The following is a 25,916-nucleotide window of genomic DNA, read 5'->3' as shown; positions in this document are numbered from 1 at the left end:
AAAGTCGCAAGTCCATCCCGTGTACAAAAAGGAAAACGGAATGCAGTCTTCCTGCATCATTTTGACACGACGCAAGGAGACTAAACAAACAACCCAAGCTGAATTTCACGCCATGAAAGTCGGTGGCACAGGTAGCAAAAAGGCGACGACGGGGAATACCTTCCACACAAGTACTCTCGCACCCAGCGCCCGAACGCTTCCTCGGGCCTACGGCAAGGTGCACTCCCCTCTTTGCAAAGTTTCCATTGAAAGCGTAGACAACCAGGAGTCATCAGAAAGCGGGAGGAACAGAGACAGGTAAACTTGGATGCAAAGAATGACAACAAAAAACATACGACGAAGAGACAGGTACAGGAAGAAAGAAATTAGAATGTAAAATCTGTACGATAACACGAAGGCAAGTGCCCTGCTATTTGAGATTCGGCCTGGCTGCCTAAGGACAAAAATATACCGGAGCAAATGATCGCAACACGATGACGCATGCGTATGCTGTAGTACAAATCCGGAGACCCCTCAGCACATACTAGTGGAATCTGAAGATTCACCCAGTAAGGTCCGTAGTTACTATTACGTACACCTTGCAGAAGAGCTTGGAATTAAAGTGGACGGAGTTATCAACCGGTCAGCAGTCGAGATAACTAAGAGACGTTTAGGTTATTGGTAGAAAGAAAGCAGGGAAGAGATTGATACGACCGGATCCGTTAAATGCATAGGTGTAGCGGTACAATAAGGTAGATAAGTTTTGAGGAAGTGGAAGAAGATTAAGGAGGTGTATTGTTACGTTTCGCCTACGACGCGCGGTATAGCCGGCGCGGATGCAACGGACGCCGGGGCTTCATTCGAAGCGGCGGACATTTTGGCCCGTTGAGCGCTGCCTCAACGCCTCCCCGCCAAGCGCGTCCAGGCATGTTTCGATGCCACGTGTATTCGTGTGTGCGTGTGTGTGTGTGTGCATGCTGGTCTTATTTGGTTATAGCGCAAGCTTGACAAGGACAAAAGAAGGCGCATCTGACACACACAGCGCCTTCAGAAGGCACACAGCGCCAAAAGAAGGCACAGATGTGCCTTCTTTTGTCCTTTTCAAACTTGCGCTATAACCAAATAAGATATGCCGTACCAACAAGCCCCTATTGCTATCCTCATCGACTGCATGTTGGTGCCCACGCTTGTCAAAGCGCGGCAGCCGGGGAGAGGAGCTCCCCAAGTGTGAAGCGAGGAGGTCTGACCGGCGCCGGCTCGGCGGATGCGTCACTACACTCGTCTCAACATGTCTCTCAGCGTGTCCGTGCCCCGTCGTCACGTGGTCTCGTCACGAGGCCTTCCTTCTTGCCTTCGACTCCGAGAGTATACAACCAGCTGCCCCCGGACGCCAAGAGAGAGGCTCCGATTTCTTCTGTTGAGTAACGTGCCCTCCCGTCTCTCCACTTCGGTCGACCTGACCGGCCGCTCTTTTGCGATGCTCGAATAAACAAGTTGTTCTGTTAGCAGTCGACTCATGCTTTGCTCGGACCTTAGGATGCTTCCAGTTGTGCCCCAGGCCGCCAGGCCAACGCTACCCTTGGGGCTTGCGACCCATTCGCAACAACTCGTGCCAGCGGTGCGATTGCAATAACGGGTGTCAGCACCAAGATTCCAATAGTATACATACAGACAGACCAGAAACTTTATTTGGTCCTAAGGGACTACGTTGTCGCAGTTGCGGGCCGCACCCGCGCCGGGGGCAGAAGACCGTGATCTTCAGCCCTGTTGCAGGCCCTTTGGACAGCCCGAAGCTGGACTTGAAAGTCGTCGCTCTTCACGGTTTTTTTCCCAATCTTCTTGCCTGTTGAAAGGCGAGTGGCGCAACGCAGAACATTGCCGCAGCATGTGATTCAAAGTGGACCGTTCCTGGCCGCAGTCGGGGCAGCGGGGATCCACACCCGGAGTGTAGTGGCTCAGCCTGGATCAAGACGGAAAGGAGCCCGTCGGCAGCATTCTCAGCACCGAGGCCTGGGGTCTGCCTGGCTTCGGGTGAGGAGCCGGAAACTGCCTGCGTCCCAGCTGGTAGTGAGCAGTGATCTCGTGGAAAGTAAGCAGCGGGTCCGTGTTTCGGTCGATCCCCTGCGAATTCGGGCACCTCGGACCGGCGCAGTTGACGAGACCTCGCGGCTGGTCGTGGGCCAGCTCAATGGGGTCGATCGAGCCGGGGGAGACGTTCCGACCCATGTGCGCCGAAAACCAAGTGAGGACGTGACGGGCCGTGCCTGGCTGGCGGGTTCTCAGCACCGCCGCTGCCTCGGCCGAGACCGAGCTGGCGAGAAAGGCCATCGCCGCCGACCAGAAGTCCGTGAAGATCCGCGTGCGCCTGGGTTTGCACAGAGCCAGCGCCACTGTGACTTGCTCTGCGACAGACGCCATCGAGTGTTGGGGAGACGCTGCATTCAGGATCTTGCGCGGGGGGTCAACCATCGTGGCCGCGTACGAGTTTGATCCAGGATACTGCGCCGCGTCGACAAAGGACGCGAGCTCTGGGTTCTGCAGGGCAGTCTTGAGTGCTCGGGCCCTAGAATGAAAGGCATGTGCAACATACCTGATTAACCCAATCAGGTGAAGCGACTATTGGTCACCGACCCGTTTTAGAGGGAATGCTGATAAATCATCATGATCAGCGGCCGTTGCAACATACATGCTTCTATAGAAGTTTCGCTTCCGTCCATATATGCCTTGACCTAAGACCATCGCACTCAGAGGACAATACAGGCAGAAGCGAATCGACGGAGCGCCAAAACGACCAAGACCTGTGCGCTGTGTCTGCAACGCTAAAGCCGACACTTCGAAAAAAAAAAAAAAAAGACGAAGAAAAAGCGTTATGGCGGATCGCCCAGTCGTGTCTTCCGTTCATGTGTGCACGCTCGGACTTATCACTAGCGTTACACAGCCAAACGCCTCTATAACGAAGTGCTTGGGACCCGCACAATCTTTCGTTGTACAGGTCACTTCGTTATAAAGGTCGCACACTGTACGGCTCATGATATAACAGGATAAGCACGTTCAACAAGAGAAACCCTCTATTTAACATCAATTCGAGAGAAACTTAGCGAAATAGGTAGCTAATACTTTGTGCACCTGTTGTCTCTGAGAACGTGCGACCGCATCCAACGTTATTGCACCGAGGTCCAGAGCGCGCGCCTCGCCGAAAAGCGGCGCAATGTGATGCTGCGTATCGTCGAATGCTACTGTCGCCTCCCTTCCCGTCAAAATTGTTGGCTCGTTTACGGAATCTTCATGACAACTGATTCCGTCGAGATTCGCGTCCTTTCTCCTTAGATGGCTTTGAATACAGCGTCAGTTGTCAGTTGAAATTCCATCATCACGTCGTCGACTCCAGCCTATCCGTCAGCTGTTGAACTCGCTGATGCATTACAAGCAGCATGCCGGTTGAGCGATTCCTTGAGCAGCGTAATAGCTCTATACTTGTGGCGTCGGCACACCCGTCCATGCCATGCGTATAGCCAGCGCAGTCGTTAGCGCTCGCGCAGACTGCACCTTGAGGACTATAGTGACATGTGCGGAGGACGGTGACGGCACCGCTACGTGGCATGTGTTGTCAAGCAACAAATCAGCCATCGGAGACACCTAGACTTCTTTGTTGTACAGTCAAACTCGTTGTAGTTGTTTCTTGTTTTTTTAATTGAATGTATTTAAGGAGAAGTTGGTGCCCATGTGTGGCGCCGGCTGCTACTCCTCTCTTACGTCATAGTTATCGTCGGAAGGTTCTCAACAATCACCAAACCGGACAAATAAACACACGAACGAACATTGACGTACTAAGTCTCAGTACTACAATATAAATACATGGTCGCGCAACAGAACAGTTCACATAGCATAAATACTCATAAAACCGAGTGAGATGGGGCAGTTGCCTTTGTTGTGCAGGTGTTCACAATACACATTAAAGATAGAAATTCGGCTGGGACGTAAAAAATATTTCGTTATAAATGACATTTCGTTGTAGCAGGCAAAGGATATTGAACTGAAACAAGGAAAAGAAAAAAAAAGCGCTACTGCCAACCGTTTTATTCTATTAAAAGTTGGAGAGAGCCAGAGAACAGAAGAAAAATAAGAGACATGAAAGGCAGGTACACTTGAAACAAAACTAAACCCACCTGGGAGTTTTTAACAGGTGATGTGCCCTAAAACCTCCCCTCCTCGAATATTTACTCCGAAGTATGGAAGCAAAACAGCGCCATTCCCTCGTTTCACTCCGTTGGCTAGCTGCGGGAGGATTAGGGTGACATGACGCGATTTTACTCCGCTTCAAAATCTTGTTCTCCAGTGAAAACTCCCACAGGGAGTTTCAAAAAACTCCCCTCCTCCGAAACCGGTTGGTCACGTGGCGCTTTCCATGAGGCTGTGCGCCTTGCCAGCGACCGGGGGCGTTCGGCAGAGTCGGCAGTGCTCATGGCTGACGGTTTGTTTACATCTGTGAAGTGTCGTTCCGTGACAGCGTTTTCTCTATTTGTTTCCTGTAGTTCCTTCCAGAAAGTGTTAGAGTGAGCTTCAGGCACGCCTATATCTCAGCTTCAAGTACGTTAGCTCTGATCACTTTGCTGACAACGATGGATGCATGAGCAACGTTTTCAAGTGCGGAAAAAGGTTCAGGTATACCACGAAGCTGCTCACTGGCTCCTGACGTCGGCTGAGGTTCTGACTATGTTTTCGTGCTGCGTGACTATGGCTTGTGTTCTTCAGTACGTGTAATGCGACTTTTATGTCCTTTTGGGTACATGCTCACAACGTCCAGTGCAATGTTTGAAAGGACCGCGTAGCAATGCAACAGCAGCCACTGTTCGAGGCATGACGTCCATGCTATATAGTCGCACATGAATGGCGTACCCCAGTTCTTGCGGTGCTGTGTTGCCAGTGAGAAACACCGGAGTGCAAGCAACTGTTTTTATGTATCTGTGTACGGAAATCCTCGCCCAAGAAAAACGGTAGGACATAAGTATGCGGACTGTAAATAAAGCTTCTTACTGAGCGATGTGAATCGAATTGTTATCGCGCATATAGGTTTTGGTCACGTCGTTGCTTCTTATATTGCATTAACATAATGCACTATCCCAGACACTGATTTAGAAGCATGCCTGCTGGCTCCGTGTTTAAGGATTCACTCGACAGATCAGCGATGTAGCTCCTTTTCACAACCGAGAGAGATTGCTTGGACGCTGAGCAAGTAGTGCGGTGTAGAAAATGTATGACTGCGATCTTTTCGGTGTTACGTCGGCTGCTGCGGGTCATGCTCACACGTAATAATTTCTTGCTACGTTACCACTATACCGCAAATATTAATTTTGCTGTGAAGCACACGCACTTAATTTTTTTTGCAACTAACGCTCTACTTTTTGTCCGCGAACGCCGGCAGCGTGCGAAGTCGCATCAGCACTCACAGAATGGCATGCTAATTTTGAAAAATTACGCCATTAACATTTTCTCTCACTATTCCATATTAACAGTTTTGTGTTGATTAAGGTATTCTGTCAATTTCAGAGAGGCGGATCTCGTATGAACGAGCATGTGATTCGTAAATTTGAAGAAAGCGCAGCTGATCCCTAGGAGGTTTTGAGGTACGCATTATCGTGGCTATATATACTGGCAGCATTGCTTCTTGGAAAAAAATTAAAAAATTATGGGGTTTAACGTGCCAAAACCACTTTCTGATTATGAGGCACGCCGTAGTGGAGGGCTCCGGAAATTTTGACTACCTTGGGTTCTTTAACGTGCACCTAAATCTAAGTACACGGGTGTTTTCAAATTTCGCCCCCACCGAAATGCGGCCGCCGTGGCCGGGATTCGATCCCGCGACCTCGTGCTCAGCAGCCCAACACCATAGCCACTGAGCAACCGCGGCGGGTGTTGCTTCTTGAGTATCGTGTGTACGTCGGATGTCTTTCAAAGTTCTGCATTTGGTGTTTCTGAAATGCTTGTGTATGTCATGATTTATGTGCTTTCATTTACTTGCTTCGTTCAATTTGACGCGGTCTTGTGTGTAATATTGCTAAATTTGAGCAGTACGCTCTGCGTATAAAAATCTTGACGCAAACTAACGCGGTACCTTTTTTATAGTCCCGTTGCACCCTCAAAAAAAAAAAAAAAACTGCGTCCATTGCAAAGCAAAAATCTAAAAAAAACACAGGAAACAAAACTCCCGTGGCTTAAGTAAAACTTCTTCTCCGCTCATAGGGAGCATAATAAACTCCCAACCGGGGGGTCGCCAGGGAGCAAGCATTATACTTCCACGTGGGTGTTATTTCCATTTAAAGTGTAGGTTAACCAGGAATGATTCCGTTTGGCTTCCCTGCTCTACGAGAAGCGGGAAAGGAGAAGGAAAGGTTAAGAGGAGATAAATTGAAGAGTTGATGTGCTTTGGCATAGCCGCTGTTATGGAATACTTAGCACTATTGGGACTCGGGCTAGCTTATCCCATCGCTGTCAGAAATTGCGGCGACGCCGGTTACTTGAACCTCGACCGGCGTTACTGCAGCGTAGCGTGGTGTTGTCGGCAGGCCGCAGGCGTCCATGAGACCATCGCTACCAAGCACGGGGGAGACGATTTCTAGAACGAAACTTGCACTGTTTATTCCGTGGTAACGAAGCAGGAAAGACAGAAGATAACGTAAAAAGATACATTGCGGGGCCGTATAAATAGGCCCGCTAAAATGGTAGGCGGGATTTAACTCACGCTTACGTCACATGGTCCAACCGGACCATGTGTCGAATCACCGATCGAGCTCAGTCAGATCGGTGATTGGCGGCTGCTTCCGCTGTCTGTAGGCGACGTTACACGTGTGTGATGTGTTGCGATCGTCACGTTGCAAAGCGTGTGAAGCGAGGAAGATGAAGGAGACGGTGCATGGTTAGCAAACACACGACAATTATATTAGACGGCACATAATCACGATGAATACTTTCAACTAGAACCACGCATGTCAGGCTGTTCGTAAACAGGACAAAAAAAATGTAGTCTCACGAGGTTGCGATTGAAGTCCGGAGCATGGTGAGATTCCAAGAGTCTTTGGGGTGGAACATTCGCTGGTAGGATGAGGACCGGCGTGGAAGAGCAGACGCAGCAGCATGGGGGCAGGAAAAGGTGGACGGCCCACAGCTCCGTAGACGCGAACAGGCCACTCCGAAGTCTCGAGCAAGAAGACGGCCCAAAGCGCTCGTTTCGATTACGGACGCCCGGTAACCCGAACCTCGCGCGTAGAAGCGGGTTCCAAGATGTCAGCAGGCCGACGTGGGGCCTCGAGCAAGGCGACGACCCGAGGCGCTCCTCGTCTCGATGACGGACGCTCGCTCCCCCGAACCCCGCGCGTAGATGCGGGTTCGAGGCTGCAGCAGGCCGCTCCGAAGTCTCATGCCGTATAACGACCCGAGGCGTTCCTTGTCCCGAAGACGGACGCCCGGTCAAGTGAACCTCACCGGTAGATGTGGGTTCCGTAGGCCCGGCGGCCCTTGTCGTGCCGGCGTTCCAACGATCTCCGTTGCGCGAGCCCCTTCTCATGCGCTCCACGAGACTCCCTTGTCTTTCTTTTCCTCTTGTTGAGGACGGCCGCAATGTCGTCTGCTCTTGCGCTCGGTACTTTGTGCGTACTTTTTCACAACGTGCTTGCCTCCGCTGGCGGTAACCCGCAGGTCCCGTTTGGAAGGAGGGCCTCCCCTTGATTTGCACAGTTAAACTTGCATAATCCTATTTGCACGGGATGCTTCACGCCAATCGTAACCGCACCCTTTTCCTGTATCTTTTATCCTCGCTTCTCCCGTCCCACAGCGCAGGTATGGTCCCTAGCAATTAGGGACCATAGTGCAGGGTAGCAAACAAGACACCTCAATCTGGTTAGTTTGCATTCATTCCTATCTCGCTCTAACATGTTCGTTGCAGGTGGTCAATCAGTCCAAGTAATGTCCAGGTATCGCAGCAGTGCTCTTGTGCCACTTTCCTTCGTTCGCTTTCGGTTTCTATATATACACTTATAGCCACACATATGCAGCCCATATACTATAAGTGAAATGGAGTAGCAGCAGCAACCTGCTTCCAACCGCTACAACTGATCTCCCGGCAAGATCTGTCTATATATGCTGTATGCAGAGGTTAGAATTTCGAGCGATTAGCTTAATGCGGGGACGATCACTTTCGCGAGATTTCGCGTGACTCGGCACCGGGCGCGTCGGTCGCAAAAGGAATCGCCTCCCCAAAAGAGATCACTCCGAAATACCGCCTCAGTGAAGAGGTGTTCGCGCAGTATAACACTTCTCGAGAGCTTAAGTGCGTGGCTGCACCGTTGCCCCTGTGCAGCAATGCATGCAGCATTGCGCTGCGAGCACTGGTTGCGCGCCCGCCGCTGCTGCATGCTGCTACCTCCCGCAGCAAGCGAGGGGAGCTCGTTGGGCAAGAAGGCTACTTACTACTATAGTGGCATCCCGATTACAAATTGAATTCCAACGCGTGGCGGGAAGGAAGTTATGCCGCCTCTGCTGTACTGCTGCACGGGCGTTCCCGTGCGCGCAAGTTGTCCTTGGCTTATAAGCGCGCTTACTACGGCATTCGCATACGTTAAGTAAAACCACGTTCAAGACGCAGACCGCGAGGTGCGAGATGTACAGTTACTTCGATTCGCAGATGCCGCCGCCATCGTGGCGCGAATGTGCACGCAGGCTGCGGGCTACCGGTGACGGCTCGATTTATTTCACTGCAAAGAAGAATTGTCTCAGGACATTACACGTTAATTCCGTGCACGCGGTTTCCAAAAGTCGGTCGTTCATTATAACAGTACGCGTCTAATGTTGCGTACTCCAGGGTAGCGTATCGTAGTGCTGCCGAGTTGTAGCGGCGCCTACCTATCGAAGCTCGACCGACGATACTTATTGGGTAGCGTGGCGTTGTCAGCGGGCTGCAGGCATGGGGTAGACCATGGCGACCAAGCAAGGGCAAGACGATTTCTAGTTCGAAACTTGCACGGTTTATTCAAAAGTTGGTGAAAGTAAATGAGAAGAGCATGAAGTGATCAAAAGTACATTTCGGAGCCCCTTAGTTAGGCTCTCTACAATCGTGGGAGAGATCTTGCTTCCGTGGACGTCACGTGACCGGCCCAGAAAGCCTGCTTCAAGGAGGAGGGCTCTTGCTTCCGTCGCCAACCATAGCAGGCGAAGTCACACCTTATTTCGACGAGGCAGGGTGAGAGAAGGTCGGTTGAAATTCCTTTCTGCACGTGGTGCCAGACGCCAACCATAACAATAAAAGATACGAAAACCGTTCGCCGCAATACTGCAACGTGACAGAAGGCGTTTGCGTGGCAAGAAAAGGTATGCAATATGTCTAGTGATTCGTCGCGAGAATATTTTAACCGCGTACATCGCCGAGCGCTTTTTAACAAGAGGGCCATATATATGATGCAGTCTTCATATAGGCTTGATCTGTGTATGACATATTGGCCGCCATATATGTCATCCAACTAACCCCCTACAATGGTTGAAATCGGGGGTCGCAGATGTATGAGCCGTATACCTATCATTAGTAAATAAATGGCTCTCCGTACTGTACATTATCAGCAGTATAGCCGCGGCGGCGACTTAGCGACTATATTGTGTTGAGCTGCTAAGTACGAGGTCGCGGGAGCAAATCCCGGTCGCGGTGGTGGCATTCCAATGGGGACGAAATGCAAGAACACCCGTGTCCCTAGCACGAGGGCACGTTACAGATCCCCATGATGGTGAACGTTCATACGGAGCCCCCCACCCCCCTCCCCACTACGGCGTGCCTCATAATTAAATCGTGTTTCTGTCACGTAAAGTCCCATTAAAAAAAAAAAAAACTTGCGAGTAAGATTATTAAAGGAAAAGACAGAAGGTGGACAGCGACCGGACGCCTCCTGCGGTATGTGCCAACTGCTCCGAGACACTGGAGCGCGTAATGGTTTGCCGCCAGAGTGCGCGTGAACTACAGGCCAGTACTCACGTTTCGAGGAAGTGTAAGTTGTCCCACATCTTGATGTCGAATGAAAAAGAAGTCGCGCTCACGCTATGCTTCTTACCTTTCTTTTACTGGACAACTTAACTAGCAGAATGCTTTGTATCATCCAAATTCGTTCGCTTCGGGCACCATCGCACCAAACTTGTGTGACTAAGACGTACTGTCACAGAAGTGAAGCCTTCCTCCTTAATCGCATCTGCGCCGGATGAGCTCAAACTGCAGCCGGCCCCCGTGCGAGATAGGACTTGGCACATCGTCGTCGTGCGTGCACTGTCAAGCTCTTGGTGTCGTGAGCCTGTGGACTGTCCTGAATTTGATACGTGAAAAAGTGGTGATTGTGGATGGACTCAAGTGCAAGATGGCCCAACACAAAAGGCTAGTTTAGCGCACGTTAAAGAACTCAAGGTGGTCAAGATCAATCCGGAGTCCCTGACATCCGGCGTGCTTCATAATCAGATCGTGGTTTTGGCACGTAAAACTCAAGAATAAAAAAAAAGCACTGGTGACATTTTGTCTCCGCGAGGATCACTGGATATTTAGAAGAGAGGCCCCTCCTCAAATTCCGGAGTGTTGCTCAGCTAGAGCGTGAATGACGATTCACGTATGTGGGATAGCAGGGCGACGTGGTGTGGAGGGTCCGTGGTCTATTTCGGCCCTGTTTAAATCTGTCCGCGCCATTAGGTTTCCCTCGCGTTACCGTACGTATACTGTGGCAAGCTTCACCCCACTTGAGAAGCTTTGCTCGGGCAGAGCAACTGTAGGAAGCTTTTGCAAGGCAAGGATCTGCAGTAAGCAAGTCTCCTCCTGCTCCTTGCGACAACGGCACAGCTGGTTCATTGACCCCGTGACATGTATAGCTGCTCTAAACCGCTATGAGCGACGCAACGAAATATGTTTTCCAGTCAACAAACTTTGCGCATACGTGGTTTTACGTCAAGCGCCATACTGTTGGTTGACTCACTGGCCTTAGTCGCTCAATCAACGACGACATGTTGCGGTGGTACCCACGAATAAAGTTTTTTTTTCGTCTGAGGCATTCCTAGCATACAGCGTATACGATGCGTACGTGCGAGCCCTATGCGTCACACAGTGGGTGCGTGCAGAATGCAAGAAGCGAGCGTCGTGCATACGTGCAGGGGCGCGTATAGTATATGCACACGTCCCTGTTTACAGCGCGCGGTGCGCGAACGTCCTCGCGTACCGAGTGCTCGTCTTCGTTGGGGCAGCGCGAGACTCCTCGTTTTCTCACAATGCCGGCAACAAGGGGGTGGCCAGCAGCATCCGGCACTGCTGCTATTTGATACGCATATGCAGTCACTTCCGCTTATGCTAAGAGCGCCGGTTGTCGTGACACGCGCCGCCAGGCACCTTGAGCTAAAGGACTTGCGTGCAGCGTACGGGACGTTATGGACGCCGTACCATGTTACTGTTACGATTTGCAGCTGAATTCGCCAGGGGCAAAGCATGGCAAAGCCACGCACAACGCGCATATAAGGTGCACAAAAGAGCACCCTCCCCTCCCCTCGCGCCTCGTCATCCCGAAGCAGCCACCGGCTTCGGATATTAAAGCCGTTCAGCTCCGGTCTTCCGCGCGTGGCGTCGGTGGAAGCTGTTCGTCAGGACGACTGGCAGCCCGAGCGCCCCCCCCCCCCCCCCCCTCTTATCTTGCCGGCGCATTTACAAACCGGCCGCGATCTCGAGATAAGCGGGGCGTAATTACGCTCCGTCAGCTGCAGGCGCGTCGTGCGGCCGTGTATAATGGCGACGGAACACCGCGCGATGATCGACGCGCACTCGCTTGACGACGCGCTGCGTGCAGGCGGAAGACGCTAATTCGTGCGGACGATGGTTGACCGCAATATATAAAGGAAAACGCTCTCGGCATGTATCTTTCTTTTCTACTTCTTCTCTCTCTCTCTCTCTCTCTCTAAAGACGCCTTGCGACGTCCACTTCGGTACGAAAAATTGTCCATGGCTTGTTCTGTTTCGCTCAGTTATTTCGGTCTTGTGACTACATTTATATGCTAGTGCCTGGCTTTGGCGTTGCGCCGCCCAGCACGGAATCGCGGGATGAAATCCCGGCCGCGTTTCGATGTGGGCCCCGAATGTGAGAACTCCCGTCTTTCGTCCATAGCGTTGCACGTTGTGTGCACGTTAAAGAACCCTGGGTGGTCGAAATTAATGGGGAGCCCCTCACTACGGCGTGTCTCATAATCAAATCGTGGTTCTGGCATGTAGAACCCCAGAATATATATATATATATATATATATATATATATATATATATATATATATATATATATATATATATATATATATATATATATATATATATATATATATATATATATATATATATATATATATATATATATATATATATATATTGAATGATAGTGACTGTAGTGACTGTGGAGATTGGCCATCATACTATCACTATAGCTAATGTTGGTGGCTACGTTGTATATAGACTGAACTTCCGTGGTTTTTCAACGCAGTATAACGGAATTTTTTTTTTAAATTAACTACTGCGCCAAAAGACCCTACTGCACTGGATTCGGAGAACTCAACTACTGCGTTAAACTCGGATAATTCAAATGATTCAACTTAGAATTATCGATTTACACGCCGGCTTCCCTCTCGAGATAGCCTCGTTGGTTGAGTGCACATGCGAAAGTTATGCAAGGCGTGATATAGGACGCTTTATGGCTATATTTGAGCCGAGATTTTTGTAAACTGTCTTCCCTCGTGATGTTCTTGTTCTCTATTCTACCTATAATTTCTAAACTAACCTATACACGTCCTCTTCCTCTGCTGGCCGATGTTCATGGTGCAAGCCTCGATAAAATTAAGGCAGTTGCGATGCGGTCGGATGAACGTTTCCTTCTGGTTTATTTCCCTCTTTCCCCGTACAAACAGTGTAGTAGCAAGCACTCCGTGCTTTGGAATGGGACAATTGGCCCTGTTTCATAGCTCCGATTTTCCGGGCCTCGAGTGTTCCAGCCCGCGCTGATGAGCTCTTTCCTTCAAGGAGTTAGTGTGTGTGCTTCTAAAGTGTATCTCGGAAGTGGTCTAAGGAAAGGTCTGCCTTAAACCAGGGGTGATACACCGTAAGTGTCTACCTAGAGGACACTTACCCCCCCTTCCACCCCCACCCCCCTATACCGTAAGTGTCCACCTAGTGGACACTTACCCCTCCCCCCCTTCTCCAAATTTCAGCTAGTTACCCCATCCCATCAACGCTACGCACTGGCCAGCATGGCTGCTTCATGATCCGAGACTGACGAAAAATAGCGCGACACACAAGGAAAGAAAGAATGACGACACTATAGCGCTTTTTTTTTTTCTTCAGTGAGGAATAACAAATCTGCCTGCAATCTCAATTCATGGTCTCAGAGTCTTCCTTGACTGATGAATTGGTGAGCCAATTTCTCATCCTCATGAGGCAAAGAAGAGGTAAGGCGCGCAGACACGAACGCAATATATAACGCCGGCGTTCGTGTTGTTCTCTTGTGTCCGTGTCTGCAGGCCTTGCGCCTTCTTTGCATTATGAATCCTTACCAACTAGCTCAGCTTTCCGCCGTGTTAAGCTTTGCATCCGCGTCGGCACGTGATTTGCCTCTCCTTCCGTTCGCCAATATCGCACCGTCTGTCGTGGGCGGTTCTTACCGCCACGTGTGAGCGGCGTACGGCGCAGAAACTTGGCGCAGCTGCCGCGTGCCCCGTACGGCTAGTCGGTTCGGCCGACTGAGATCCACCGCGCAGTTGAGCCTCGCCTGGCACTCGTTACCGCTGCGCGAATCACCGATAATGGCTCTTTCGCCTCTCTTCGTTTTCTTCCCATCCCCTTCCCTCAGCGCGCGCGTTGTGGCTGCCGTACGCGCACCGCACGCGGTCGCTCCCGTCGAACCGTGCAAAGAGGCACGCTTTCCAAGCGGTGCACCGCGACTCTTTTCGCTCCCCCTTTCTCCCTCCCCTTAGCGATAAGGCACACGGCGCATGCACAGCAGGCGCAGGAAAACGACCGCGCAAAATCTATTCGCCAAGCCCCCCCCCCCCCCCCCCGTCCAAACCTCCCGCACATATTCTGCATGCGTGGCCGGTTCTCGGCTATCTCCCAACACCGTCGGCGGGCAGCCAAGGCCGCTTGGCCGCTCGCTTATCCGCGGTAACTCGGCGCTTTTCGCGTCTCCCCGACTGCGGAGTTCGTTGCTTTTCGAATCGCGGTGACGGCGGCGGGGTTGTGACGGAGGTCGCTTCTTCCCGATGCGGAGGTGCCCGTATACGGGTTGCAGGTTTCGTTTGCTTTTCTTCCTTTCTTTCTTTCGGCGGAGCCACGTGCTCAGGTGAAGCGTGCACTGCCCTGAGACGCCCGGAGGGGAGGGACCCGGCTCACGCACGTGTGGTCTGAGAAGGCTGGAGGAGCCCTTGTTGTGATGGGGGCGCAGGTCCGTAGTGGTGGCGGACGAGGTCATCAGAACGCGAACACCAAGCACGTCATCGAATCGCTATAGCTTAGAGTGCGACACACGCATGTACAGGCGAAAAATAAGTACTATACTGCTGTCCTTACGAAAACCGCGCCCAGAATGTTTCGCGATGTTCCAACATGTCAGTATGTGACATGCTGTACTCCGGATAGCACGCATACTAATTGAACTGTGTGTGCCTTCTGCCTAATTCTAATAAAACTCTTGAGCGCATTCTGCGCGGCATTCAAGCTTCCGCGACTTCCTTTCCGTTCTTGCAACCGTCCCCCCCCTTTTTTCACCGTTGCACGTAGCAGAGCGTGCCCCACAGAATATGCGCATCAACACGGCCTCTGCGCGCATACTAGCTAGTAGTATACCAGCTACCGCGGGTCGCTGACTACAGATTATGCGTGCTTAAGCATTTCAATTCTGTGGAGTGCCCACGGATCCAGTCTACGCAGTGGTTTCATTCTTCAAGACACTTATACCTGCATGCTGACAGACGACCAAGGTTGTCTAGACGACCAGGCTCAGCAGAACCGAGTTACCAGTTTAATGTAGTGTAATATGTCGCCGCACTGTAAAATTGGTTGCGGGACGCAATGGCAAAATAAAGGAACCAATCAATTTCACAACACCTGCAAAAAGCATATATGAGCTTGACTTCAACGCTATATCTGCACCATTGCGCGGCCTACAGTCCGGAAGATACGGAGCGGGGACAAAAGAAACGGTTAAAGAAAATGACCTGTTACCCACCGTGGGTGAATGTACGCCGTGAGAGTACGTGTATGCGGCTGAATTAGAACGTTTCGAGTTATCGAATATGTTTAGTAGCCGTTGAAAGTGAATTCGGCAAGCGCCACGAATCCGTCGATAAAGAAACTGTGTTTTCAGACCACTGCGCTATGAATAATCAGTCTTCGCACTGCGACCGCAAAACTTGCTTTCGCATGAGGATGACAGCGCCATAAAGATCTCGGCAACATCTTCGCGCACGCAAAGTGTCGGCCGCTATTTCAAAGGCAACGCGCGTGGCCTTCGTTGCGCAGCTGCGCGAACGGGGGTCGAGGATGATGGACAAGCGGTCACGTCTATCCCTCCGTGCGATGGCCGAGACGGCGGTGGTCGACCGCCTGTGATGTTGTGTGAACGGCAGCAGCACCACCGCTTCGGAGGGGCGGCTACCCTTGGGCGGGTCGGGGGGGCACCCAGCTGGTTGCTCGCACTACGCGGCTCTTCCTTCAACCCCCCACCCCCCCCTACTTTTTCTTCTTCTTTTTTCTGTCCTCGACACAAGGCGGTATTCTTTCCTGGTCGCCGAGCCTGGGCAGGAATGACAAATTGGGCTTCGCATTAGGAGGAGGAGGCGGTGAAGCAGCGCCGCCGCAGAAGACAATCGGATTGCGAGCCAGCCGCCACCGAGGCAAGAAAAAGAGCCGCCCGCCGCCCATTTTCTCCTCCCCTGCACAGGCAAACTGCTTTCCCCCTCCATTTCTTTCTTTTTTCTTTTTTTTTCCCTGTTCGCACCCAGCCTCGGCTTCGCTTTCTTTTCGCTCGCTTTTCGGCCGCGCCACCCTCGCGCTCTTTGTCCGCGAACAAGGATGCGCACCTTCAGTTGTGCGGACCTTGCGCATCTGTATGGCGCTTTCGCGGTTGTCAAGTGGGCGGCCGTAACCCGCACCGACAGCCAGCTCGCGCCTCGGCACTAAATCCGTGCACCACGGACCGTGTCTGACGCCTGCCTGTCGGCTCCGAAGTCCGAGCCGGAAACGCTATTTCGAAGTTGCGAACATTTCGCTACTCGCGGGCTTCTGCAAAGCCCGCATGCAGACCAACAAACTCTAGACAGCGACGCGATTGCCAAGCCACCGGCCAACCACGAATCGTCTTGGCCAATTCAGCCGGCCGATAGCTGCAGACGTGGGCAACGTATGTTCGAAACAGTGCAGCGTTTTTCTCCAAACGCTGAAGGAGAAAGGTGGCGTGTCATGCTCGACTTGCAACTCTGGACACTCCCCCCCCCCCCCTCTCTCCCTGTTTACTACTTCACCCAACCTAGGTTCTCGCCTCCACAACTCCCATCTGAACCCCTCTTCGTGTTGTGGTAAAGAACACCACTGCGGTCCTTCAGGAAGCCGCATGGGTTTCGGTGCAGCGAATAAGCCACGAAGAAGAAAGCTCGCGAGGGGCTGCTAATTGGGCAGGAGAAATCTTTCTCCCCTGAAAGACGGCCAACCTAGGCGGCCGCGCCACTTCCTATGTTGGTAGTATAGCTGACACAGCTTTGACGGCCCACTTCCTGCGCCAGGTTACGCAACTTGTTGCGATTATCCACACTTTCCTCCGCTCGTCCGCTTTCGTGCGTTCCGTCGTTTTCCTGCTCGTTGTCACAGCGCTGGTGTTCGTCCTGCAGTAGGATTACCGCTGACGCTAAGCATGCAGCAGCGTTGCCGGTGCCTGTGCGTTACGCAGACCGCGGTGGCCGTGCTTGTGTCGCGTAGACGGCGAGTTCAGAAGCTTTGCCTACGAGGCTAACACACAACCCTTGGCTACTTCAGGAGACAGCCACCGCACAGAAGCGGGAAAAATAAGCGAAGACACGGCGCTTATCGCCGGACTTGTATATCGGTCTAGGAAGCATGCGCGGGTTATCCCGAGTTTCCTTCGGATGTGGTGCTGAACGGTGCCAGTTTAGGTTCGTGCGCGTGATGATTGAAGTACTTCCTCCGCACCCTTTTCTTTTGCTGTAAATTTTTTTTTAACATACCTCTTATTTAACGTGCTTAACATTTCCCGAGCGAAACGCGCTGCACCGAATTCGGTCGACGTCTTCCTACAGAGGCGGATCGTCTAACGACGGCGAGAAAAAAAAAACCGCTCTGAGCGGCTGGACGGCCAGACGACACCGCCGGCGCCTATTCATCGCATTTCTATTCCACTCACTCCGAAACGGCGGCTGCAGAGGCAAAAAGGCTGCGCTGTATCTGATCCTTCCCCGCGAAGCTGCGCGAGAAAGCCAGCCCTTGCAGAGACGCCGCGTGCATGGCGATAACACGAGGAGCGATGGAGCGAACAATCTCGAAGGAGAAAAAAAAGAAAGATGGCCCGAAGGAACAAAGACGCGCCGGGGTCAGAAAGAAAAAGGCCGCACTGTGTACGCGAGCCGACTGAAAATGCGTGCGTATAGATAGCCGCTCGCGGGGTTCTTATCTGGTTCTCCTGCGGCTCCGCGAGACAATAGGAGGATTCTATCCTTTCATATATATATATTTTTTAACGAGCGCTTAAAGCGCCGGCGCAGCCGCCGAATTTGGCACGACGGCCGCGTCGCTATATAGTGTGTGACGATAGACATCGGCCAAAAGCGCACGACGATCCATCGACGCTCTTTGGGACTTTTACTGTGGAGTCCGAGAAACGGGAGGGCGATGAAGTCCGAGATGCGTCTGCACAGAGAGACGACACGCGCACGCGAGCGAGGCCCTGCGAGAGGTCAACGCGGTTCGGGGGCTTGTCAGAAATCGGAAGGTCAGCAAGTAACGAGCAGCTTGCTCGAAACGCTTTACCATAATAAATTCCGAGGCTTTACGTGCCAAAGATCGAGATATGATTGCGAGGTACGCCGTAAAAGAGGGGGGACTCCGGATTATTTTTACCACCATGGGCGTCCCTGCGTTTCGCCCCCACCTAAATGTGGCCACCATGACCGGGATCGAACTCTCGACCACGAGCTCTGCAGCGAAACGCCATAGCCACTAAGCTACCGCGACGAATATCAATTTAATGGAGCGTTGAAGTGTACCCCTAGATCAACGGCATCCCCGGGGATCGATAATTTTTTTTTTTTTTTTTTTACTCGCGAGTCACGCCCACATGAAGGAACTGCTAACGAGTTCTAACTTCAGGATTTCCTGCTGGATGCGAAATTAGTCGGGAGGAGAAGAAAGTCGCCAATGATCACGATGAGATGGGCAGCTCTCTTGAAACGGTATGCCAGCAGTGGCGCACGCCAGCAAGCTCGTCCTTTGTAATTTTCCGCTGCGTCTCGATCTCTAACTGCTACTTCTATACACGAAGCCGAACTATTCGATTGACACTATTCGCTTGAGTGCATGCTGTGCGTTCCTTTAGGCTACCAACGATCCAGCCGTCGACAGCCGTAGAGTAAGCACGTCTGTCTGCTCTCTGTCGATTACCGTCGTTGCGGAAAACCGTCGAGAGATTTTTCTTATATATATCCCCTCAGCCGTGCCTATTGACCGGCTCTGAGTTGACGTGTCGTCGAACGGGGCTCGCCATCTTACTGAAATCGTCTGTGTTCCGCCGAATAACCGTCTCGGACACTGTTCGAAAAGCAGGGCAGTTTTCAAGCGGGACAAACGTTCACACAAAGCAAGGAGCAGGTTCTAGGAACGCATTTCCTAGTACAGAGTTAAGACCTTCCTGGACGTCCTAGTCAAGTTTGCGGCCGCGCATCTCGCCGACTTCTTCTGCAACGCAAACAAACATGCTTTTCTGAGTACAGTAGGCGCCCGTCCCTGCGTACACCTGAAAGCCGTGCGCCTCAAACTTTTCAGCTTCTTCTGCAACGGGTCTCTTTTTCCGGCCGAGAAAGAGCGCCACTAGGGGGACATGACCCAAAGGGCGACACGGTGAATTATGGAGAGAGAGGTTTGCAGTAGTCAGTTGGGCGCATCTGAAGTGTACACTTTCGCTAAAGAAGGGGCGAATAACCGATGACTTGACCTAAAGTGTATGTGCCTGCTGTTTCTTATACTGTGCCACATCACTGCCGCCCACTGACGCGATGTGCGCTTCTAGCTTCAAGGGAGAGCAAAAAACTTTCCCAGGTGCAGCACCCGAGAGAACTGCGTTCGTAGAGGATGGGGTGGGGCTGAGGGTTGGAATAGCGATGCAGTACAAGCCCCCTAAAGGGAGCTTATACAGTAACTGTAGGTAGTAAAAGGGGTGGCGGTTTTCGAACGTAGAGGGAGCGCTTCGCTGTAGGGAAACTGTAGGGAAACAAAGAAGGTCAAGCGGAAAGTCAGAGAGGCTGAATTAATCTCATGGGTGGCGGCAATGGAAAAGAAACCTCCATGAGTAACTACTTAAGGGGAAAAAACGAAATTAGGAAAGAAACCATTTATGATAACTCAAAGGGAAGCTCATTACTTTTCGAAGCGAGATCCGGATGCCTTAGAACACGCACCTATAAAGCGAGATATAAGAAGGAAGAAGAAGCACGTGCTTGCTGCGGTAAAGCTAGAGAAACGACGGAGCATATTTTATTACAATGTGAAGACGTCTATCCAGCGGTCGATTTAGGCACCACTGGCCTCCTTGAAGCCCTTGGGTTCAGCGGGAGCAGTGGTAAAGCAAACATGTCCGCAATAGACATCAGTAAGAGGCGATTGGAGGATTGGTGGAAGAAAAGTAGGCAAACGACAAAGGACGGAGACGTACAAAAGCACAGTTCGCAATAGGGTATCAGAAAATTTGGACGTGGTAGTTCATAGTGTTTTTTTTTTTCATTGATTAACCTAGGTAGGATATTAGGCAGCATAGTAGCAAGAGCTTGGTGGCGCAAGCCACCGCCCTGTTCCAAAGGGGACGCTCATAACATCCATCCATCCATCCAAACTTCTTGCAGCTGGGACTCCAGTCACGGGAAAGCCGTGCGGTCCACTTGACGAGCGACCACCGAGGTGGGGCTGGAGGGTGAACTTAAAGGGGTAAAAGACATCTCCGTGACGTCGAGTGATAGGTATAGGCATACGTACTGCACGATTGGGCTCATTGGTATGGTGTTATGTACAGTGTAGCGCAAGCGAAACGCACAGGACGACAGCAGGACGCGGACAAAGCGCTATCATGTTCATGGCGCCTGCATGACGCATATGTCACCGCACAACACAAAGGGGAAATGAGCGCCAATAGCGTCACCCAGCAAGAGAACGCGTCACTGTCCACTCTCGAGAAACAGAGTTTCTTTCTAATATATATATATATATATATATATATATATATATATATATATATATATATATATATATATATATATATATATATATATATATATATATATATATATATATATATAGTCATATAATGAGAAGCCAACAAACACTGACACCAAGTACAACATAGGAGAAATTGCATGTGCTTAATAAATGAAATAAAGTAATGGTAAATTAATGGAAATTAAAGTGGATGAAAAAACAACGTGCCGCAGGTGGGAACCGAACCCACAACCTTCGCATGTCGCGTGCGATGCTCTACCAATTGAGCTACCGCGGCGTCGTTTCCCCATCCACTTTCTTGGGTATTTATTTGTACTAGTAGAACCCGGGAGTGTTAGCCAGCGCCCCCACTCACAGATATATATATATATATATTTATTGACAATGAGGCTGGCGGGCAGCTCCCGCGATCACCACCTCTGCTGTGAATCTCTTCGGCATAGTCTTCCTCCTCAGCTGATTAGTATTCTTTGGGAGTGCTTGCGTGTACGCGTACTCACGTTCAAGCTATTCTGCGACGTGGCAAGGGAAGAAAATATGCGCCGAAGAGGAGGAGAGAGGAGACACAAAGAGGAGGAAAGACAGGGAGGTTAGCCAGTGCAAGTACCGGCTGGCTACCCTGTGTTGGGGAAAGGGGTAAAGAGAATAAAAGGAGAAAGAAGTAGAAGAGGAAAAAAAAAGAGAAATCGGAAAATTCACGCAGTAACGCGATAGTACGCGACACAACACTCAAAGGCGATCGCACAATTCGCATGTCCTTAAAAACTTCAGCAAAGCCCTTAAGGCCTTGAGTGCCGAAGCCCGTCTGGACCAGTGTCCTATAGAGCTTTTTCCTCTGTAAAGGGGCGATTGTCCAGTTTTTCGAGCGTGGTCAGGAGCACTGTTCTTGGCACTTTGTAGCTGGGACAGTCACAAAGAAGGTGCTGAATGGTCTCCTCGAAGCCGCAGGTGCCGCAAGTAGGGCTGTCGGCCATCCCAATGCGGAATGAATAAGAGTTCGTGAATGCCACGCCGAGCCACAGGCGGCACAGAAGTGTTGCTTCCGTTCGTGGTAACCCTGGTGGTAGACGGAGTTGCAGACATGGATCGAATCTGTGGAGACGTGCGTTCCTGAACTCACTGGTGTTCCACAGATTCTGCGTAAGCTTGCGGGCGATCGAGGGAGCGAAAACTTGTGGCTGCGTCTGTTCTTGACAGTGGTATTGGTATAACGTGGGCACCATCGTGGGCCGATCGGGCGGCATCATCCGCACTGCGATTGCCCGAAATTCCGCAGTGACCCGGTATCCACTGGTAGATGATGTTGCACCCCTGGTTGAGTGCGTGATGGTGAAGTAGTCGGATGTCTGCCACTAGTTGCATATTTGGTCCGTGGTTGAAAGGGGACATCAGACACTGGAGAGTTGCCTTCGAGTCACATAAGAGGGACCATGACTGTGACGATTTGTGACAAATAAACTTTAGGCGCCGAAAATAACGTAAAAAAGTATACGGTTTAAAAAAAGCCAGCTTTATCGGCATGTTTCTTCTCGCAGCGGCGCCCGAATCCCCGCGTATTATCATCAACCATGTGCGCTGCCATTAAATGCGGCAGAATCATTGCGCCGTATCAATCTCAAAACTGAACAGCCGGGCAAGGTGCGCGTCACGCGCGTTATCTTGGAGCTCCCAGCTGTGAGGCGCCCGTTGCTATCGTTATTCGCTTCCGCGTGGACACCTCGAGGGCCTCTTTTAGCCGCCGCACGAGGGATTCCTGGAAAACGACAAAAGGAGCATCGGCCGACTGTTGTCCCCCATCCGCTGCGTCCCATCGCCGAACGCAAACACCGGGACGTCGAGAGCAACGGCAGTCGATTCATCGAGAGCTCCGCGCGTATCTGCGCAGTCGAGGTCACTCCGTAGGTTTGCGGACCAAATTGGCTCATCAGTAAGTTTGCTTCCCTTCTGCCGGCCTCCTGCGTTACCTCAGTCAATGGGCCATTGCCTGTACGGTTTCGGGGGGCTGCACGAGCGTGTTTTCTTTTCTTTGTCTTCTTTTACAGCCAGCTTAATCATCCGCTCAACTTTCATCGTGCCACCAACTTTCATCATGACACTCCGGATTAATTTTGAGCGCCTGGCGTACATTAACGTTCACGCAAATCTAAAAGTACACAGGTGCTTTTCATTCGGCTCCATCGAAGTGCGGCTGCCGTGGCCGGGATTTGATCCCGCGACCTCGTGCTTAGCAGCGCAACACCAAAGCCACTAAGCAACTACGGCGGGTTGGATATAGTATAGTGCTGGCGTCCGCGCCTTCTTAGTGCTCTAGCACGGCGCTTTCCCATTTGCGGAAGCAGATGTCGATGTATACAGAGCCTAGATGTTAGCAGCACACCCCACATTGGGGGATTGTCCGACAGCCGGGTAGTTCAATATAAAAATGAGAAACAAGAAATGTAGTAGAATGTAAACAATATTTGTGAATAAGGAGTTGATAATTATGAGATAGATCGTTGCTAACCATTTTCTTTGAATGCAGGAATAAATGAATGCAACAATACAGCTAATCGAAATCGAAATTCTGGAACAATAACCAAGCCTTAAGTTCTGATTTTACAATCAAATCTCATTGACTCTGAAATAAAATCCTGAATGGCATAACCAACCTTGCAGACGCTGTGCCGAAGGGTTGAGGCCCCCAAATATAGTAAATGTTGAGTGTTTAAGTTTAATAGAAGAAGGCGGAGCGCTGTTTCTAGGCTTCTTTCTTCATTAGTTAGAATATCTAGCGGAAGCAGTCTCGAATTAAGTTTTCTTCCTCTACATGCAAATGACAAGGATTGAGCGCACCTGCTTCGTCTTTGTTAGTCTTCTTCTGGCGCTCGGCATCTTCTCACGTTTACTGGATGGCCCTTGACGTCATCTAGTTTCGTTCAAGGATAGCGTAAGGCCTATTGCTGGAGTAACCCAAGTATAAATTTGAGAAAAGCCGAAGCAATCCAGCAGCAAGCAACTAAAGGGTTGTTTTAGTGGTTGACCAGTGGCTAAGTTCGGATAGGTGTACAAGAGCCCGATGAAAAGCCGAAGTCTTTCAACTTTACCACCGCGAGGCGCAACTTCCACAAGCAAATGCCACTCACACTTGTTTTACTTCTCGTCGTGGCGAATCTTCTCTCCAACAAGCACCGCACGAAATAGTATATCATGGTTATTGCGCATTATATTCAGCCAACTAATGCGTCACTGCTTCGCGTTGTGAGCGCAAAACCATAATAGTTTTATTTTTCTTGTCTTTTTCCTCATTTCTACCCGCCGCGGTGGCTTAGCGGCTATGGTGTTGGCGTGCTATGCACGAGGTCCCGAGAGCAAATCCCGGCCGTGCCGGCTGCCTTCCGATGGGGGCGGCCCGCACGAACGCTCGTGTACCGTACAGTGGGTGCGCGTTAAAGAACCCCTGGTGATCGAAATTAATCCGGCGCCCCCGCTACGGCATGCCTCATAATCAGATAGTGGTTTTGACACGTAAAACCTCATATTTTTTTTTCGGCTAATCACAGAAGCGCTTTACCCTGCGATGTTTCCGCCATCACATGCGCCATTCCGGATTTCTGGAGACGGTCAATACCTTCCTTTTGCCTTAATCACTTGGGTAGAGTTCAGCGTTGTTTGCGCGGGTGGCCACATGCAAGGGCCGCGCGCTGTTGTCAAAAGAGACACCCGGTTCGACAACGAGACGGCGGCGGAGAGTTATGGCCGTAAGGGTGAGGGAACCGCGGTTTACGAAGAGCGAGTAAGCGAGTTGACTGTGAGTCGGGGCTGCCACCATTCCGTTCGCGGAAGCAGTGCCGTGGCTTTGAAGTCAACCGCTCGCCGCTGAACCGCACTACGGCGAGACATTCCGCAAACGGACCAGATGGCCCAACATGCGTGGAAGTGTTTTTGGGGGGTAGTGTGCGTCGCGAGGTTGTGAGGCAAGAGGCTCGTTGCCCTGCGAAGGATTTGTGGCGACGGCCTGGACGCATTGGAACTACGGATGTAGTGTCACCATGGAGCCACTTTGTGTGTACACTGCGGAGCCTGCAGTGTGATTGGGCGAATGACGGGGCGAGGGGGATGTTGGGGATGCCCTTAGGTATGTGCAGGGCCGTTGGAGGGGGATTCGGTGGAGATTCGGCTAAGAGAAAGACGACCGAAATTGTGACATCATCGCAACTTTTGTCTCGTACTCTGACGTCTGCGTAAATAATTTCCATTCTATCGCTTGCCTATTCCATCTTAACAAACGGTTAACCCCTCGCAATCAGCGTCACAACCTGTCCTACTGTAAAGTGACTTCACGACATCCACAACACCTTCAATTTTCCCTCACCGACATCGAGGGGAGATCAACTACTTGGGTTTGTTTTGTTTTTTTCATTCTATTTGCATAATTTCAACCACTCCGCAGTAATATCCCGAACGAGGTCGTGTGCAGTCCTCACTAAATGAAAGGAACCTGAATTTTCTTTTCTCTTTTTTTTTTTGACACGGGGATAACTCGTGGTATACGTGCTCAAATCTAGAAACTTAATACATTACAACAAGTTTTCCTGTTGAACATTTAGGTATATTGAGAGCTTTTACGGAGGACATGTGTGTTTAGCCGCTATGAACGTTGGAAAAAAAAAATTAGGTGTTCCCGTTACATTGTTGACGACTGTACGTAATGAAGTAAAGTGAAGAATGCCTGCCTTTGTCTAACCTCTCCATCCAGGTTTAAAGGGGCAGCGAAAAGAATCTAAATCAGCTATGACTGACAAATTTTTCTTTGAAATCTCTGTCCTGCTTAATTTCACCAAAGGAGGCTGCTCACTGGAACACAAAATGACGGTCAATACTTAATTCTGATCTCGAGCCGAATTCAAACGACCGGTACGTCAATGTGAAATCACTGATTTCGATGTGTTTTCTTATATCCGGGCTGTTACGCCGGTGTAAAAGTCCTCGAACCTTGCTCGGTTAGGTGTTTGGTTTCTTTACAATGCAATGTAATCCATCTTTACCGATAACCAATTCACTCAGTCTATGGAGACATTGTCAAAATCTGTGACGTCACGGTGAGCTTGCGCGCGAACTTCGGCGGCGTTGGGGCCACCCGAATTTCGTTTTTTTTTTTGCGTCTTTTGTGGTTCATTTTACATTCGCAGCAACCTTCTTTTTTTTTTTTTAGGCGGCGGGTGTTGTAGAAACGTGGTTTCCTGGAGTTCCTCAACTTATTATTGTCTTTAGTGTCCCTTTAAATCGAGATTAACAGGAAAGAGGCTGCAAGAGGTTACGTGCATGGACGGACGTCCAATATAGAAAAACGAGCGCGTCGTTGCATTTCCATATCCACAAATCAGCGAACACTGGCGTTATACTATCGACTGACTGTCGTAAGAAGTGGTCCGCTTT

The 25,916-nt window shown here is 50.8% G+C and overlaps 2 protein-coding genes across 2 annotated transcripts in view; one reads left to right on the top strand and one right to left on the bottom strand.

The window, feature by feature from the left end:
• The window catches only part of LOC135901621 (uncharacterized), a 142,837-nt gene that overhangs the window by 13,373 nt on the left and 103,548 nt on the right, over positions 1-25,916 (top strand). The gene's annotated exons all lie outside the window — the stretch shown is intronic.
• On the bottom strand, positions 1,646-7,519 carry LOC135901623 (uncharacterized). Its single transcript, XM_065431481.2, has 2 exons — positions 7,007-7,519; positions 1,646-2,542 (listed from the first exon to the last, which is right to left on the bottom strand). Exons 1-2 carry the CDS (start codon positions 7,063-7,065, stop codon positions 1,945-1,947), a joined length of 657 nt encoding a protein of 218 aa, XP_065287553.1. The 5' UTR covers positions 7,066-7,519; the 3' UTR covers positions 1,646-1,944.

Source organism: Dermacentor albipictus, chromosome 1, assembly GCF_038994185.2.
Source record: "Dermacentor albipictus isolate Rhodes 1998 colony chromosome 1, USDA_Dalb.pri_finalv2, whole genome shotgun sequence".
NCBI lineage: Eukaryota > Metazoa > Arthropoda > Arachnida > Ixodida > Ixodidae > Dermacentor > Dermacentor albipictus.
The sequence above is the reverse complement of the archived record's forward strand: the minus strand, read 5'-3'. Positions and strand labels throughout refer to the sequence as shown.